The 14,463-nt window shown below is 45.0% G+C and overlaps 1 protein-coding gene across 7 annotated transcripts in view; it reads right to left on the bottom strand.

Moving 5' to 3' along the window:
• PPP2R3A (protein phosphatase 2 regulatory subunit B''alpha) overlaps positions 1-14,463 on the bottom strand; it is a 56,796-nt gene that overhangs the window by 39,043 nt on the left and 3,290 nt on the right. For 4 of the 7 annotated variants that reach the window (XR_006163033.1, XR_006163032.1, XM_033068612.1 and 1 more), the window contains exons 1-2: positions 14,302-14,358; positions 143-2,531 (exon numbers count right to left, since the gene is read on the bottom strand). Coding sequence is in view for 5 of the 7 variants with exons in the window: in XM_033068612.1 (XP_032924503.1) it covers positions 143-2,095 (1,953 nt within the window). In the remaining 2 variants the exon portion in view is untranslated. Of the gene's footprint in view, positions 1-142; positions 2,532-12,748; positions 12,851-14,301; positions 14,359-14,463 lie in introns of those variants that run through there. The other 3 variants (XM_033068613.1, XM_033068616.1, XM_033068614.1) reach the window with 2 other exon arrangements.

Below are 14,463 nucleotides of genomic sequence, written 5' to 3'. Positions count from 1 at the left end.
ATATTTCTGCCAGGGTGAACACATTATTCCACACTGCAGCATTCAAAGTACAATGCATCACTTAGATGTAATTCCTCCCACCCCCCCAGATTTTCCCATGTTTGTTTTACTCACCATCCCATCAAAAGTTTGGTTCTCTTACCTTTATTACTTCTGGGGCCTGCTGAATTGAAGCTGGAACACAGTCTCTGGAGGCAGCCCCAACATGGCTTTTTTGCCCTGCAAGCAGGGACTGTGAAGGAGTTGCTAAAGTTTCCTGGAGAATTTGCATCACTTCCCTCTCCTTGGACAAACTTCCCTTGCCTGACTGGAATTCCACCAGCTCCTGGGCAAAGTCCTCAATGCTCCCCAGGATTCGCAGTAAAAGGGCTTTTTCATCCTCTTCCATTTTATGACCATTGGTTTCCATGATTTTTGACAAAGAAGAAGTGGGATCAGCAGGTTTACTTTTGGATTCAAGAGCCACAGGTGGAGCCTGCCTACCAGACACCTGCAGCGAGGCAGGTTTACCCTCCTTCCGAGAGGGCTCCCTCAGAGTACTCTCCATTTTCTGTGAGAAGCACTCCAAGTCCAGCAGCAGTTTGTCTATCTCCTCCTTGTCCACCCTACTGCATGTCTGAGCTCCTTTGGGGATAGCAGCTTGGGCACCACACAACACAGGATCCGACACTGGTTTTAAAGGAGTTTTCTCAGGAGCATCTCCTGGCCTGGCCTGCTCTGCTTTAGCATCAGCAGGAAGGTCTGAACCAGCAGCTCGTTGGTAGCTGCACTCCAGCCCCTGCCAGCCCCGCTTCTGCTCTCCCTTCTCTGTCCCTGCTGCTCTGTCCCCATCAGACTCCTCCTCGATGTACAGCGCCTCAGTGGCAGACGTGCAGTCACAGGGGCTCGGGGCTGGTGACTGAGGTAGAGCATCTTTCACAGCTCTCACACTGCTCTCTGGAGGGACACTGGGCAGGGAGTTGGAGGTGAAGCTCACAGTACCTGTCTGGATGGACTGGGAAGTGCTTGTCACCTCACCCTGACCTGGTGGAACGAGAGGAACGGCACTTGAGGAGGGCAGCTGAATGATATCTTCATACCTGGGTGGCTGCTCCAGGGGAAAGGGAATTTGCTGCAAGCCATGGAAACAGTTCATCAGCTCTGCCCAGTCACTTGCTTCCCTCTGCCCTGCTGTCTTCAGCTCAAAGGGTAGCTTTTTCAGGTAGGAAGAAAATCTTGTCATCAGATTCATGTAGATCATCTCTGAATTAGCCAGGGGATCACTGCTGTTCCCTCCACCAACATCTGCAGACTTCTTCTTGATGCAGTGTTTGATTATGTCCGTGCACTTTTTCAGATCCTCTGAGCATTTGAGCAAGATGTCCAGGCACACCTTAATATCCCCACCAGAAGAACCATCTAGCTTGTGTTTTTCTAAAATCTGGGTAATGACGTTTTCTTCGGGGAAGGAATGAGGGGAGAAGGGAACCACAGGATTCACGGTAACTTCTGGAGCATCATTGCTCTCCTGCCATTTCTCCACAGGTGAGGGACTCTGCAAAAAGCCACATGGAGGGCAGTTCTCATCATTGTTAAAGTGCCCATAAATCAAGTCAAAATCAAAGGATCGTCTGCTGAAAGATTCTGATCGAACTTTCCTTCCCTTTCTGTAAGCCACATGACTGGAAGAGTTTTTTAGCTTTTCAAAGGAGAATTCCTTTATTTTACCACTGGCGAGGTTGATTGCCTCACCAGTAATGTCTTTTAAACTACTGGAGGCTTGCACTGAAGACCCCTTCTTGATTCTTGGGTTATTTGGGAGGATTTGGTGATAGTCCTCATTTCCAGCCAAGGCAAGACCATTTTCAGGAACAGGAATTTTATGGTCCAGGTTGGCATTTTGGACACTGAGCTCTGCACAGACACTGTGGTGTGCAACTATGCAGGTGAGTCCCTGTTTGAGGAGCTGGCAGGAGCCTGTGCAGTAATGCACAGTGTGCTGGGAGTGCTGCTCTACCACCACACTGCTGTAGCAGTTCACTGAAGTCACCATCAACCTGTAGGTCGCTGCCATAGCACAGACCACGCTGGGAAGTGAGGCTGCAAAACTCACCATGAACTTCACAGGGAAAAGCTCACTTTTCACAGCCACACCAGATTGGATGAAAACATTCAAATGTCAATTGGAAACATCCAAACTGTGTGAGGAGCTACTGCCTTGGAAAGCCCTGGAGAAGTCTGGAGTGCTTTCAGCAGTACAGTTACAACAACCAGTGCAACTTGCATATGGTTTAACTTAAGGCACCTCAACACTCATATTCCATGCAGAAAGCCTTGCTCAGCAGAGATGCAGCACGAGCTGCTCCATTTCCAATGGTCCAGGTAGCTCCTCCAGCAGAGGCCATAAAATCCAGTCAGTTCTTAGGCAGAAGTGACAAGTCAACAATTTCTGTTTGACCTTTTTCTCTCTCAGTAGAAGGTACATAATCCAGTAGCATGTAGACAAAATATGTGCTTGGGAGATTCCTCTCTCACACTGGTGACACAGGTCCCTGCAGCAGAAATAAAGGTGACAGTCATTATGAATGCCATGTATTATGCAGCCTTGTCTACTACCAAACATCTGGCACAGACAGAAAAACCAGCACACAGGCCTGCACAGAACAGAGTAGGCTGATAGTCTTCTTTCACTCAGATCTACCATATAAGAGCAGTGCTGAGGAGCTGGCCTATATTTATACACAGGCTGTCTGTGTGCTGCCATTTTAACAGCTCTATTTTAGCCACTCATTAATTTTTTTTCAGACTTGCTTTTTTTCCTCCCCAGACGGAGCAAAACATTACCTTTAATTCAAATAGAGCAAAACATTTTGATCCTGTTGTGAATTTCTGCCTTTTGTTTTCCAAGGCTCTAAAGATAAGGCAAAGGGCAGTAGAGAAAAGCACTTTCAGGATTTCCAAGCTCTCTGGATTATAAAAAGCTGCAAAAAGCCTGCAGCAAAGCAGCTGAATGCCTCTAAGAATGCACAGTCTTTAGTAAAGGCCACACTGGCTTCCATTAGCCTTTCACCAAGGTCTCTGGGACCAATGCAACATTTTAAGGAATAACTGTTTCTCTTACAACCCATAAACACAGTATATTTAATACAGTAAGTCCACTGCTGTAGACATTGAGAATAGTAACATTTGTATAATGGTTAAGTCTATGAAAACTAGGAATTGAGTGTTTTACACTTAGCACAGTCATTTCCAGCTGCATTTCCTATCATCATGGTCAGAACTGCACCAGAAAAAAAAACCTCAAAAGCTGTTTAATTTTGTTATAAAAAAAGCAAATCTCAGGTTTAAGGGTCTTGAATTTTAGACATAGCCTTATCTTTCTTTAATACATGAACAATCAAATGAAAATACCCCAGTGAAATTCTCAGCACCCTCTATTCCTGTACAAACACAAATCTGTTTAATAAAACATTATTATATCACACAGCTAAGTCACTCCACAGCACGAGTTTATTTTGGTTTCCTCAAAGGCAAATATCCAGCACGGCGAAAGGCCAGGCCTGCACCTGATGAAAGCACTGCCCTCCCCACAGTTCCATCCCACCAACTCAGCTCAGAGCCTGGACAAACACAACACACACAATGCAAGTGCTCTAAGAGTTTGGTGCTGTTGTAATTACCAACTGAGGAGAGCACAAATCAAAACGTTCACATTTTAGATATTTTAAAGCTTTAATTTAAAATTGAGAAGCACTGATTCAAGAGTGTTCAATGGAATTTGAGATGTGCCATGTCTGCTCATTGCAGTTATGTGGAGTGGCACAGGTAAAGAACCCTCCCCACTTTGTTCTTTGGATTATATAAGGCATTGAAAAGATTGCATTCAGGACAAAGAGCTAACTGCCATGCTGGGCTCTGTAACAGGCTGCCACCTGCCCATCCCAGCTGCGGGCCAAGCAGTGCCTCAGCTCCTCCTGTCCTGGCCTGCTCCCCTCCACACCCACTGGCACTGCCCTAAAGCCCCTCCGGCACGGGAGGGCCCTCCCGAGGGATGAGCAGAGGTATGAGGTGTGCCCCTTCCCGAGGGAACAGGGGTGCTACCAGCTGTGCCCCTTCCCCAGGGAACAGCAGTGCTGCCAGCTGTGCCCCTTCCCCAGGGATGATCCATGGTACAAGGCGTGCCCCTTCCCCAGGGAACAGCAGTGCTACCAGCTGTGCCCCTTCCCCAGGGATGATCCATGGTACAAGGTGTGCCCCTTGCCCAGGACAAGCACAGGTACCAGGTGTGCCCCAGTCACTGCAGTGAGTCAAGGTGCCAGTAGAGAAAGGGTGTGTGCAGAGCCCTTTTCACACCGTGAGGTGCTCACACCATCACTCACAAAGCCAGGGTACACACTTCACACCCTTCACTCACTCACTCCTCTCAGTCTTCACTGTCATGCGTGCTAAACCCTCTGCTGAATCAGAGCCACAGTTTAAAAAGTGCTGTTGGCTCCCCAATGCTTTCATGGGCTCTGTCAGGAAACTCATGCTAGGCCTCCAAAAAGTCCACTGATCCACAGACTCCCTTCAACACATCAGGGTAAGAAGTCTGCTGCTTCTCCTTTTCTGAGCCTCCATCAGCTTCAGACAAGCCTTCTGGCATTTCCTGAAATGACTGCTAAAACATAATTAGAGAAAGGAGAGGCATTCAGGACAGCAAGTTTGATAAAGAATTAATACCGCTTCTCAAAAAGCATAGGACTTCCTGAGGGCTCCTTCCTCCCTCTGTGTCACACACAGCAAGGAGAGCCTGGTCTTCCTTTTAGTAGCAAAGAACAGTTTGGGTTTACACCTAATTTGGGCAATAATTACATCTTGATTAAGTTATTTCTTAATTAGAGTAATAATGTATTACTCACTGTCTCCTTCTCCTCTGTCACTCCACCAAGGGTAGTTTCCTCCCACCACATCACTGACTAAGCCAATTTCTCTAATTCTTTAAGCCACCCTCAAGCAATGAAGTTTCTGTAGCTATAAGATTATTCCTTCAAGGAAAGTCCTTCTAAATTCCCAACCCAAATGGACCCTTTTTTTTGTCCACCTTGTATTGCCAGCCATGCCCAATAACGATTTTAGGTGTCTATGCAATCATTATTGCTGCACTTTCTAATCCCTTTCCAGTTTGCCTGTATTCCTCTGGTACTATCACAAACCCACACAATGCAAACACAAATTTGCCCAGGCCAACACAGGATTACTGCCTCCTGTCTCTGCTGTCAGCACCTTTTACTGCTGCATCAGAGGAGGAAGTAATCAAACAATCAATACAAAACCCCAATATCCTCTTTCCTACCATGCTAACGAATGTCTTCTCAGTAATTATTTACTAATTGCTTTATTATCACTGTCTGCAGAAACATGCTCAGGTTATTCAAGGGCTGGAGCAGCACAATCCTTACAGATGCAGAGTAGAAATTTCTCTCCTTTCCCACTGCCTTGCCCAAGGTAAGACATGCTCAGCTTGCAGCTTTGAGTGTGATCCATTGAACATGATCCAGCATGCAAACCTCGTCAGGACAAAGCCTAAGAGAGGAGTATCCCTGTTTTCACATCTGGGAGCACGGCCTCAAGCTGAGCTTCAGTTGGGACTCTTGGGGGGTGACTAAAACCTACTATTAATGAGTAGAATGAAAAGACCAAATGGATTAAGAAACTTTCCTACTTTCTTTCCAAGCTGCAACTTCATTCCAGTTAGACTCTAGAGCAGCCCCCAGTTCAGAAACACTGCAGATTCAGTAGCTAGGCCTGCTGCCATGAAACCAACCCAGCCCCAGGGATACAGGACTGGCTTCAGAACATAAACTGTGAATGAATAGTGCTTCTTGTGTGACTGCAGAATAATGCTTTATGTCTGTCCTATCTCTGCAAGATTACATGAATTACTTTCCAGAGGAAAAAATTATTGCAGATACTAATTATATAAAAGGTTATTCCGCACGACACGCAAGAAATTCTATTCATGCAAAGATTCTGCAGAAGTTAAATAACTGAACAATGACAATCTGTTCCCATTGGGACTGTCAGCCAGCACTTGCAAACTGAAAAGTCTAGAAAGCTATGGGACAGGGCTCCAATACCTCTGAAAGTAACTCACCAAAAGTCTTCTTGAACCCTTATCTGCAGCACCAGCAACAGGAGCTAGATACCACCATAACACAGGATTGAGTAAGCCAGCCTTCCTGCAGCAGGACATGGCCCAAGCATCACCGTGGAACTGCTTGTATCTAGTGGAAGGTGTGGTAGGACCACACCAATTTGGTACCAGTTCTTTTGCAAAAGCGAAAGAAAACAAAGAGAGAACACCACATTTGTCATTTGGACAGTCACTGGTATAGCTTCAGGTGTATCACCATACCTGTGTAATCAGGTATCAGGTCTTAGCCCTTAGAAGGGCTTGTGGTACCAAAAAGCAGCATTTAACTGTATCTTCTTGTTTAGAAATGATTGGGTTTTGTTTAGAATTTACCTAACAAAGCACATTTGGAAGCAAGCTATATGGATTATAGAATAAAAAAGCAGACAAACAACGAAGTAATTTTTTCTTTTAAAGAAATTTTTGTAACAAATCCAGTTCTGCTGAATTAAGTGGAAATTTTACAACCAGACACTTGTTAAATTATTTTGGATCCCATCACAAAGGAAATTATTAACAATTCACCATCACTTGGACAACTTAATACTTCTCAAAAAGGAATCAGAGACTAAAAAGACTAACTTTTCTTCCTATACTGAAGAAGTTCAGAAGAAAAAAAATTTGAGTTGTTCCTTTGTCCTGTATTTCTTATACATTTACAGCTTAAAATATTTTGATATGCTTAATGGCATCAGAACTATTTTGTATGTAGGACTTAGGTGGGAAGTGCAGCTTTTCAGTCCTCAGGACTGGCAGAATTTTGATGCACGTGCACGCATTTCAGGGACAGAAGAAACCACTCACAATTGCATCTGTACAGTCTGGGGATTACAGAGGTTTATACTACTGACACAGCAACCAGAGCCTTTAGGATCTTTATTTCTAAAAGGTTTTAGCTCCAAGCTATTTCATGTTTTAGAAACTGCAACAAACTGTGATGGCTACAAATCCCAACTTACCACGGTTAGAGGATCTGACCTACTCTGACCTACTCAAGCACATCTATTTGAACCAGAGGACACTTCCTCATATTTTCAAGTGCTTCAGTATTTAACTACACACAAAGGGCCATCATTTCCCATTGAAGTATGTTCAGCATAAGGTTCCACAAACAGATATCCCACTTTCTTATGCTAATTAGAAGAGCTTTCAGGAAGACAAATTTCCTCACCTACAAGTAATAATGCAGTATAATCAAATCACCACTTAGCCTTTTCCAGGAGTGTCAGAGAATCTGAGAGATGTCTTCAAAGTCATTGTTATAAATCTTTGTCTGAGTTCTGTCTGTAACTTGCTTCATCTCACCTACACAGCCATGAAGTGTTCTGTGCTGTCTATAGGCAATGCAGATAGGAAGCACCTCAAAAAGAAAGATCAGCCCACTGAGTTTAACAATCTAGTTTTGAGATTATGAGCTACATTAGATGAATCTCAGCCTTCAGGATTACACAAGAACACAGGAAAAACCATTTCTGTCTCAAACAGTGGTTAAATGTCAGCGCTCAAGGAGCAGTATTAGAAAGACATACAGTATTTCCTAGGAGCATTCTCCTGGCCTCCAACTGTCCCAGTTCACGGGAACTGTGAAGCTGGATGTGGTTTGTGTGTACTTACAAACCTTTGGAGGATTTCTCTCCTATGTGCTTGAGCACCCCTGGATTCAAGAGAAAGTTTTTGCATCCTGAGCATCTTTTGACAAGACATTCTACCATCCACCACCCCTTTCAATCCTGTCACTCCCCAGTTTCAGCATGTCAAGATCTTGTCCTGAGACACTGCACAAACCGTCCACAGCATTCCCAAATTTACAGAACTCCATGTCATCCTTCTGCCTTCTCTTTCCCTTCTCTTAGCTTACTCAGTTCTCCCAGCGCACAAGCCACTTTGCACCTCTAAGCATTCCTACTGCCCCTTTCATAAGCTTTTCTGGTTCAATTACACATTTTAAGACACAGGAACCCAAAGTGAGCAGAGTATTCAGGAAAGATGAGAACCACAGGCAGAAATTAATTTTTGAGCTGCCTTTCAAAAATCAGTATTATCCCTATATAGTGTTTTCCCTTTTCCAGCCTCACTGTTTTCAGATAATGCATTCTCAAGTGTCTGCTCTCATAACCACCTGGGTTAACTCACTGTCCTTCTTCCTACTTGTCTTCCAAGAGGAAATAAAGATACTATTGTCCTCTGTAAAATGCTCAGAGAGCTACTGAGAGAACACTCTATTCAAGAGGAAGGTGTTCACTTTGGAGACCAATATTTTCATACAGTCTCAGAAAAAGGGTTCAGAGATGGGCAGCAATAATGATCCAGAGGTCCTGAACAGCTATTCTGTGAGGAATGACAGAGCAAGACCAGGCACTTCAGGTCGGAAGAGAAGTGACTTCAGAGGAATATAATAATCTCCAAAGTCATGAACAGCATGGAAAGGGCAGATAGGGTCTCACTGCTCACTTGTTCCTCAGCACAAGAACTAGGTGGGCAGTGCCACAAGAAGCAGGGTAAAACAAGCACATGCACTCAGCAAACCTGGGAAACATCTCATCAAAGGATGCCACAGACCCAGAAATGTTCTGGGGAGCCAAGGAGCCATGTTTTTATACCTCCTCTGTCAAGTCATCACTTTTTACATGGGTGCCATTTGACACCCTTTAATTCTTGCTATGGTGGGGTGGTAAAATAAACAGGGATTTCCCATGGCTGTAGATTTCTGTTATAATCCTTTCTCTTATCCTTCCTACTTCCAAACATGTATTTTCCAGGCTAAGTTCCAGTTTATTTGGTTCTCTTTTTACAAAAGCTCTTCAGTCATGTGCTTTTCTGTAATATTAACTATACAACTCTTTGGAGAGGGGAGAATGTCCGCCCCTGACTTTGAGAGGGTATGTAATTTATTACACAAAACCACCATGGATTTACACTCTGGCATGCTGATTTGTTCCCTCTTCTTTTTCTAGACATGTCATTTTCTATTTGCGTTTTTTTGTTGTTTTTGACTGCTGCTCAGCGAGTTTCACAGAGCCTTATCTGCATCACTTAAAAGATCTCTTTCTTGAATGGCACAGATTCTCATGAGCTCATCACTGCCCAGGCACAGGGAGTTGTTTATCCCTTGTGCACATTAGTTTACATCTGCTGGTATCAAGTACCTACAACCAAGTACTGTAAGAACCCTCTGCAACTGCAGCCAGCTTTTGTTTCTGCTATGCTAATTCTGTGATTTTCAGCATATACTGTCACTTCATTACTCAGCCTCTCTTCCAGGCCACTTATAACTTGGTTCAACAAGCCTTAACACAGATCCCCCTGGGAGTGAAGGGTGATCGCTCTTCCCTAGAAAAGTTGACAGTCCTTCCTACGCTTTAACCAGGTATTAATTGCTGAGAAAGCTACGCTGCTGCTCCATGGCAGTTCATTTCCTTCAAGGAGCATTAACAAAGCCCTCTGAAAACCCAGACACAGCAGAATATTTGGTTGTTTGTCTCTCATGTCTGCTTCTTCAAGAGCTCCAGACCATCGAACTTTACCAGTTGTAGCTGGACTTCAGCATTCCCGCAGTGACCCATGGAGGTCACTGCAATGGGAACACTTATCAAGGCAGGCTTCCAAGCAGACATGACCTTGAGCCTCACTGTCCATGGCAGGGCCATTAACACTGCTCTGCAGTCACTCTGCATTCAGAGAAGTCAGTTTTTACATGGAGAAATTGGTTTACCCCAAAGAAAAACGATCCCCCGGCACTAACTTCAATACAACCTCTCCACATTTACAGCAGCAACGTAAGGCAAGCCCACCACTCAAAAAGATCTGGGCTAGTATCAATAATAATAGTTTGCACTGATTTTTAAAAATAAACCTGGCAGTAGACCGTAAGCCACTGTTTTAAAATACTGACTTGCACTTAGTGAATGCAGTATTAGTCAGTGTAACTCCTCCGGGTTAAGTGACAGGGTTATCTAACACTCCAGTGCCTCCATCCCCTTCACAAACACCAGTACAGAGTCCCTGACCACGAGCAGACCAGAAACTGCTGAGGAGCACCAGTGCACAGACCGTGCAAAGCTCATCACTGGGGGTGTCAGCTGGGAAGGAGAAGAGTTAACACTGCCAGGAAAGATGTCACCCTTTTCAGCTTTTCTAAAATACCTTTCTTCAACTTTCCGTTTGCACAGTCTTGGAACTAAAACTGACCAGACAGGAATTTGTGCCCCATGAGACTGGTTTCCAGTTAGACAGATGAGACAGCAAGAGAGAAAAAGCTCACACGATTTTTCCACGTAACGCCAACCCGTTACACATAAATACTTTGCCAACTAATTATTGTTCCAGCCCCATGTCTGTGTAGAACCACCAATCTTTCTCACTGAGCAGGACCCAAATACATTGACAAACACGCTAAAGTTTAGCAAGACACAAGAAAAGGAAGAATTAATGCCTGAGCTCTGACACACTGTCAGAAAATAAGGTGACCAACCAGCAAAACACTGGAGGTGAACAAGTTTCAAAAGCACATAATTAGCAAGGCTCAGGGCAGAGGTCAGAAAGCCTGCTTGATTAAGTAATGTGTCTCCTGGCTGTTTATAACCGTATATGGAAAGAGATAATTTCATATTAGCAAGATTAATTTATTGCCCCTGGAATGTTAATTCAATATTAAGAGTATCCATTCACTTTACACAAATTAAAGTGATTTTTTTTAAGTGTTAAAATAACAAAGGAAGATTTGTGTCCAAGACAGCATTCTCTTGGTCATTAACTTTGGCTGACACTGAGGTTACAATTCACAGATTCCCTGAAACCATGTTCGGAAACTTACTTGGAAGTTAAACTTCTTCTGTAGCAGAGTAGCCATCTGCTAGTGGTCTGAAGAATAAATACACTTTTAATTTAATAACAACTAAAACAAAAACATGGTTTCCATTTGTTGCCCATCTATTCAGAGCTCATGCATTTCTCATTGCTGACATATCTAACTTCTTCAGGTCTTACATGTAACACATTGGAGTCACTTAAATCCTCAGGCATTCAAAACTTTTGGGTAAAATTCTCTTGGTCTATGGTGACAGCCCATTTGTTCAGGGCAGCCTCTTATGTGGCCCCAGCTGGAGTACCACAGCTATTCCATGGGGCAGCAACAAGCACAGTGACAGGAAAGCTCTGACTCTGTGCTGCATTCCCCTCCTCTCCTCTGAGGCACAGTCCCAGGAGCCAAGAGCTGTCATTCCCACCAGCCATACCTTCCACAAGCCCATTCCTGCCAGCCTCCATCTTGCTCTGGGAACAGCAGCAGCTGTCGAAATGCAACAAATTACACCAAAAGGTGCAGCATGTCCTGGCATTCAACAAATCTGGCACTGCTACAGATTTCTGTGCCTGCGCTTTCGATAAGCCACCCGATAGGCACAGAACAGTGTGCTCGAAGCAACACACAATTTAAGGGAGCATAACTTTTCTGTCCTCCATCCTCTACCAAGGAAAGCTAAAGGTGTTTTAGCCTGACATCCCGGTAAGATTGAGAAAATCATTTCTCCTGTGTCTTTATTAACCCAGGGAGATTTACAAAACAACAACAAAGCAAAGAGAACTTTCATTATCCCTTTTCCTTGTGTATTTCAATAGAAGCAGATTAAAAAGAAAAAGCAATACACATAGAAAAAAACCAAACAGGAAACCAGATAAATGCAAAGATTCCCTCACTTTAAGTGGACAGCCATGTTCACATTTGTGAAGTGGTATATTTATTAAAATGAAGTAATTTTTAGCTTCTGTTTTACATGACCTCAGGTATTGCCTCCTGCATCCTACCCATACTCTATTCTGCAGTCAGAATTATTCATTTCTCCATCAGCACAGTATTTGCATGCTAATCAAACACTGATTACTTGTTAACATTGTAATTACTAACATTGATAATATTTTCCAGTATTATTCTCATTTTATCCTGCAAAGAGAATACATCCGTTTCTGGTGCTCAAGCCCTGATTTTCCAAAGTATGTGACATCAGGGAGTGTTTCATACGGTCAAAGCAAAGCACCTGCTTAGTCACAACTGCCCTGGCAGACCTAGCTCAGAAATTCCACAAACCAGACCCAGGGACAGAAGCAGCAGAGGAAATAAAACAGTGAATTCTGCTGGAAAAATCTTGTCCCATAACACACATGAAAACAGTTCTTTATGACAGCACTCAACTACATCAATTATGGATGAGAAAATTCCCCTCCTCCCACAGTTCTACTTGCTGTCCCGTTTCTGACAGAATTGGAGCACAGGATCTAAGCTCTAATTGAATCTTCAGAAAAGTTCAATGCAACAGAAAAAAGCCTAGTCTTACAGGGAAGAAGAACTTGCGGTCATTTAAGTCAAATCAGTATTGGAAAACATTTACACAACGAAAGCAAAGCACCCTCTGTCCTGCACCAGGACATGCCAAGTTCAGAGTCACTTCAAATCAGGTTTTCTGTGTAATTCAAGGGCAGAGAAGCTCTCTATAGAGAACGGTCCTTACTAAAAACAAAAAACCACCAGCCAACACTCACCCCACCCATCCAAAAAAAAAAAGGGAAAACAAATTCCACCATGCAGCATCATATTTATACCTCCAGGGCTACCAGCAATGAGAGTCAGACCGCAGGGCTCCACCACAGAGCTTTCTGAACTGCCAGAGCCACGTTATTCATCATCTGCTCCACAGGTTGCAGCTGAAGGAAATGAAATAGATGCTTTACCAGAAAATCTCTGCAGTGTTTGGCAGTCACACATTAGTCACCTGTAATTTGAGGAACTTTGCCCACAGCTACCTTTAATATTGCACCTCTGTGCAAATTACAAGTATAAAATAATATGACACGACAGTGGTTGCAAAGATCTAGGTAATGGAAACCGGCCGTGTGCCACCAGGGAACTTTGACTTTTTCATTTTCAGGCAAATATAAATCAGTTGCAACTGATACAGTCTTACCCTTTCCAGATACATAAATACGGAGAAAAAACCCAAACAACCCACCACTGTTTCACACTTCAGTTTCTCAGAATCCAGCAGACATTAAACACATAATTTTACATAACAAAGTCTAACAGTACTGACAATCTCCTCAAAGTTCTCACTAAAATAACCTCCCCCTACACAACCTGAGAGAGCAGACCTGCCAAGCTTGAGAGATTGACAAGAAACAACCAAGAGAGAAGGTGACTTAAAGAAATGGTTAAATAAACTTTTGGAAGAGCTATTTCCTGAAGCAGGCACCACATCATATGAGCTAAAGCCATGAGACCACCACCAAGAAAAACGTGCCCTGCCTTGCAGGCAGCACTTCAACAGCAAACAGCTTGGGGGATAACCTGGCTCTACAATCCTTCCCTAGCCTGCATTTCTGCAAAGATGGAGCAATGAGCAGCACACCTCCCAGGGTTTCCTTCTTCAGCAGAAAAAAACAGTGGTAATATAATTAGTCCCAGGCTTAAAAATATTTACATTACTTGAGACCAACGCAGTCTGATGACCTGCAGAGAGAATTACTCCGGCAGGAACACCTCCTTCATAAATCATTCCACTCGTTATTCAAACTCAGTTTTACAAGTTTATGCTCAACTGAATCTCGAATTCATCTGCCCGTGAACCAAGGAGTCTGGTAGCCAAAGCCGTTCCCTTTCTTGCTCATGAAAAAATACATCGGGGAAAAAAATCAAATCCTGCTTTCACGAGCACGTATTCATTCACAGCGCAGTGAAGATAATGGAAGGTCCAGCTAGCTACCCAGGGTACTGGGGCAAGCGGTCACAGAAAAAGAGCAGCCTGAGGACCCCTCACCGGAGTTAACCTCCAGCTCTCAACAGCCAACACCTCCGGGCCAGCCCGGGCGGGGAACACGCTGTGCTCAGAACCTGCTACGCCTGAGCCCCTGGGGACAACTCTCCGGGGACAGCTCACAGCCCCGGCCCCACGGAGTGCGAGCATCGCCTCCCGCGTGTGCCCGGCACCGCCGTCCCCACCGCCCTCAGCACACCCCGCCAGACCCTCCAGGACCCCCGCGCCGGCTCCTCAGCCACAGACACCGCCCCGGGCCCCCGCCGCCAGACCCCGCGGGACCGGCCCACTGCCCCAGACAGGGCGAGCCCCGGCCCCGGGCCGCACCGCCCGCCCGACACGTACCCGCCGGGGCAGCGCCCCGTCCCGTCCCATGCCCAGCGCCGCTCCCGCCGCCGGGCGCGCTCCGCCGCCCGCCCCGGCCGCCCCTTCCGCACGGCCGGGCCCGCCCAGCGCCGCGGGCCGGCTGGGGGGGCGGAGGCGGGCCCCGCCTCACGGAGCCCCCGG

Source organism: Catharus ustulatus, chromosome 10, assembly GCF_009819885.2.
Source record: "Catharus ustulatus isolate bCatUst1 chromosome 10, bCatUst1.pri.v2, whole genome shotgun sequence".
In the NCBI taxonomy this organism is placed as follows: domain Eukaryota; kingdom Metazoa; phylum Chordata; class Aves; order Passeriformes; family Turdidae; genus Catharus; species Catharus ustulatus.
The sequence above is the reverse complement of the archived record's forward strand: the minus strand, read 5'-3'. Positions and strand labels throughout refer to the sequence as shown.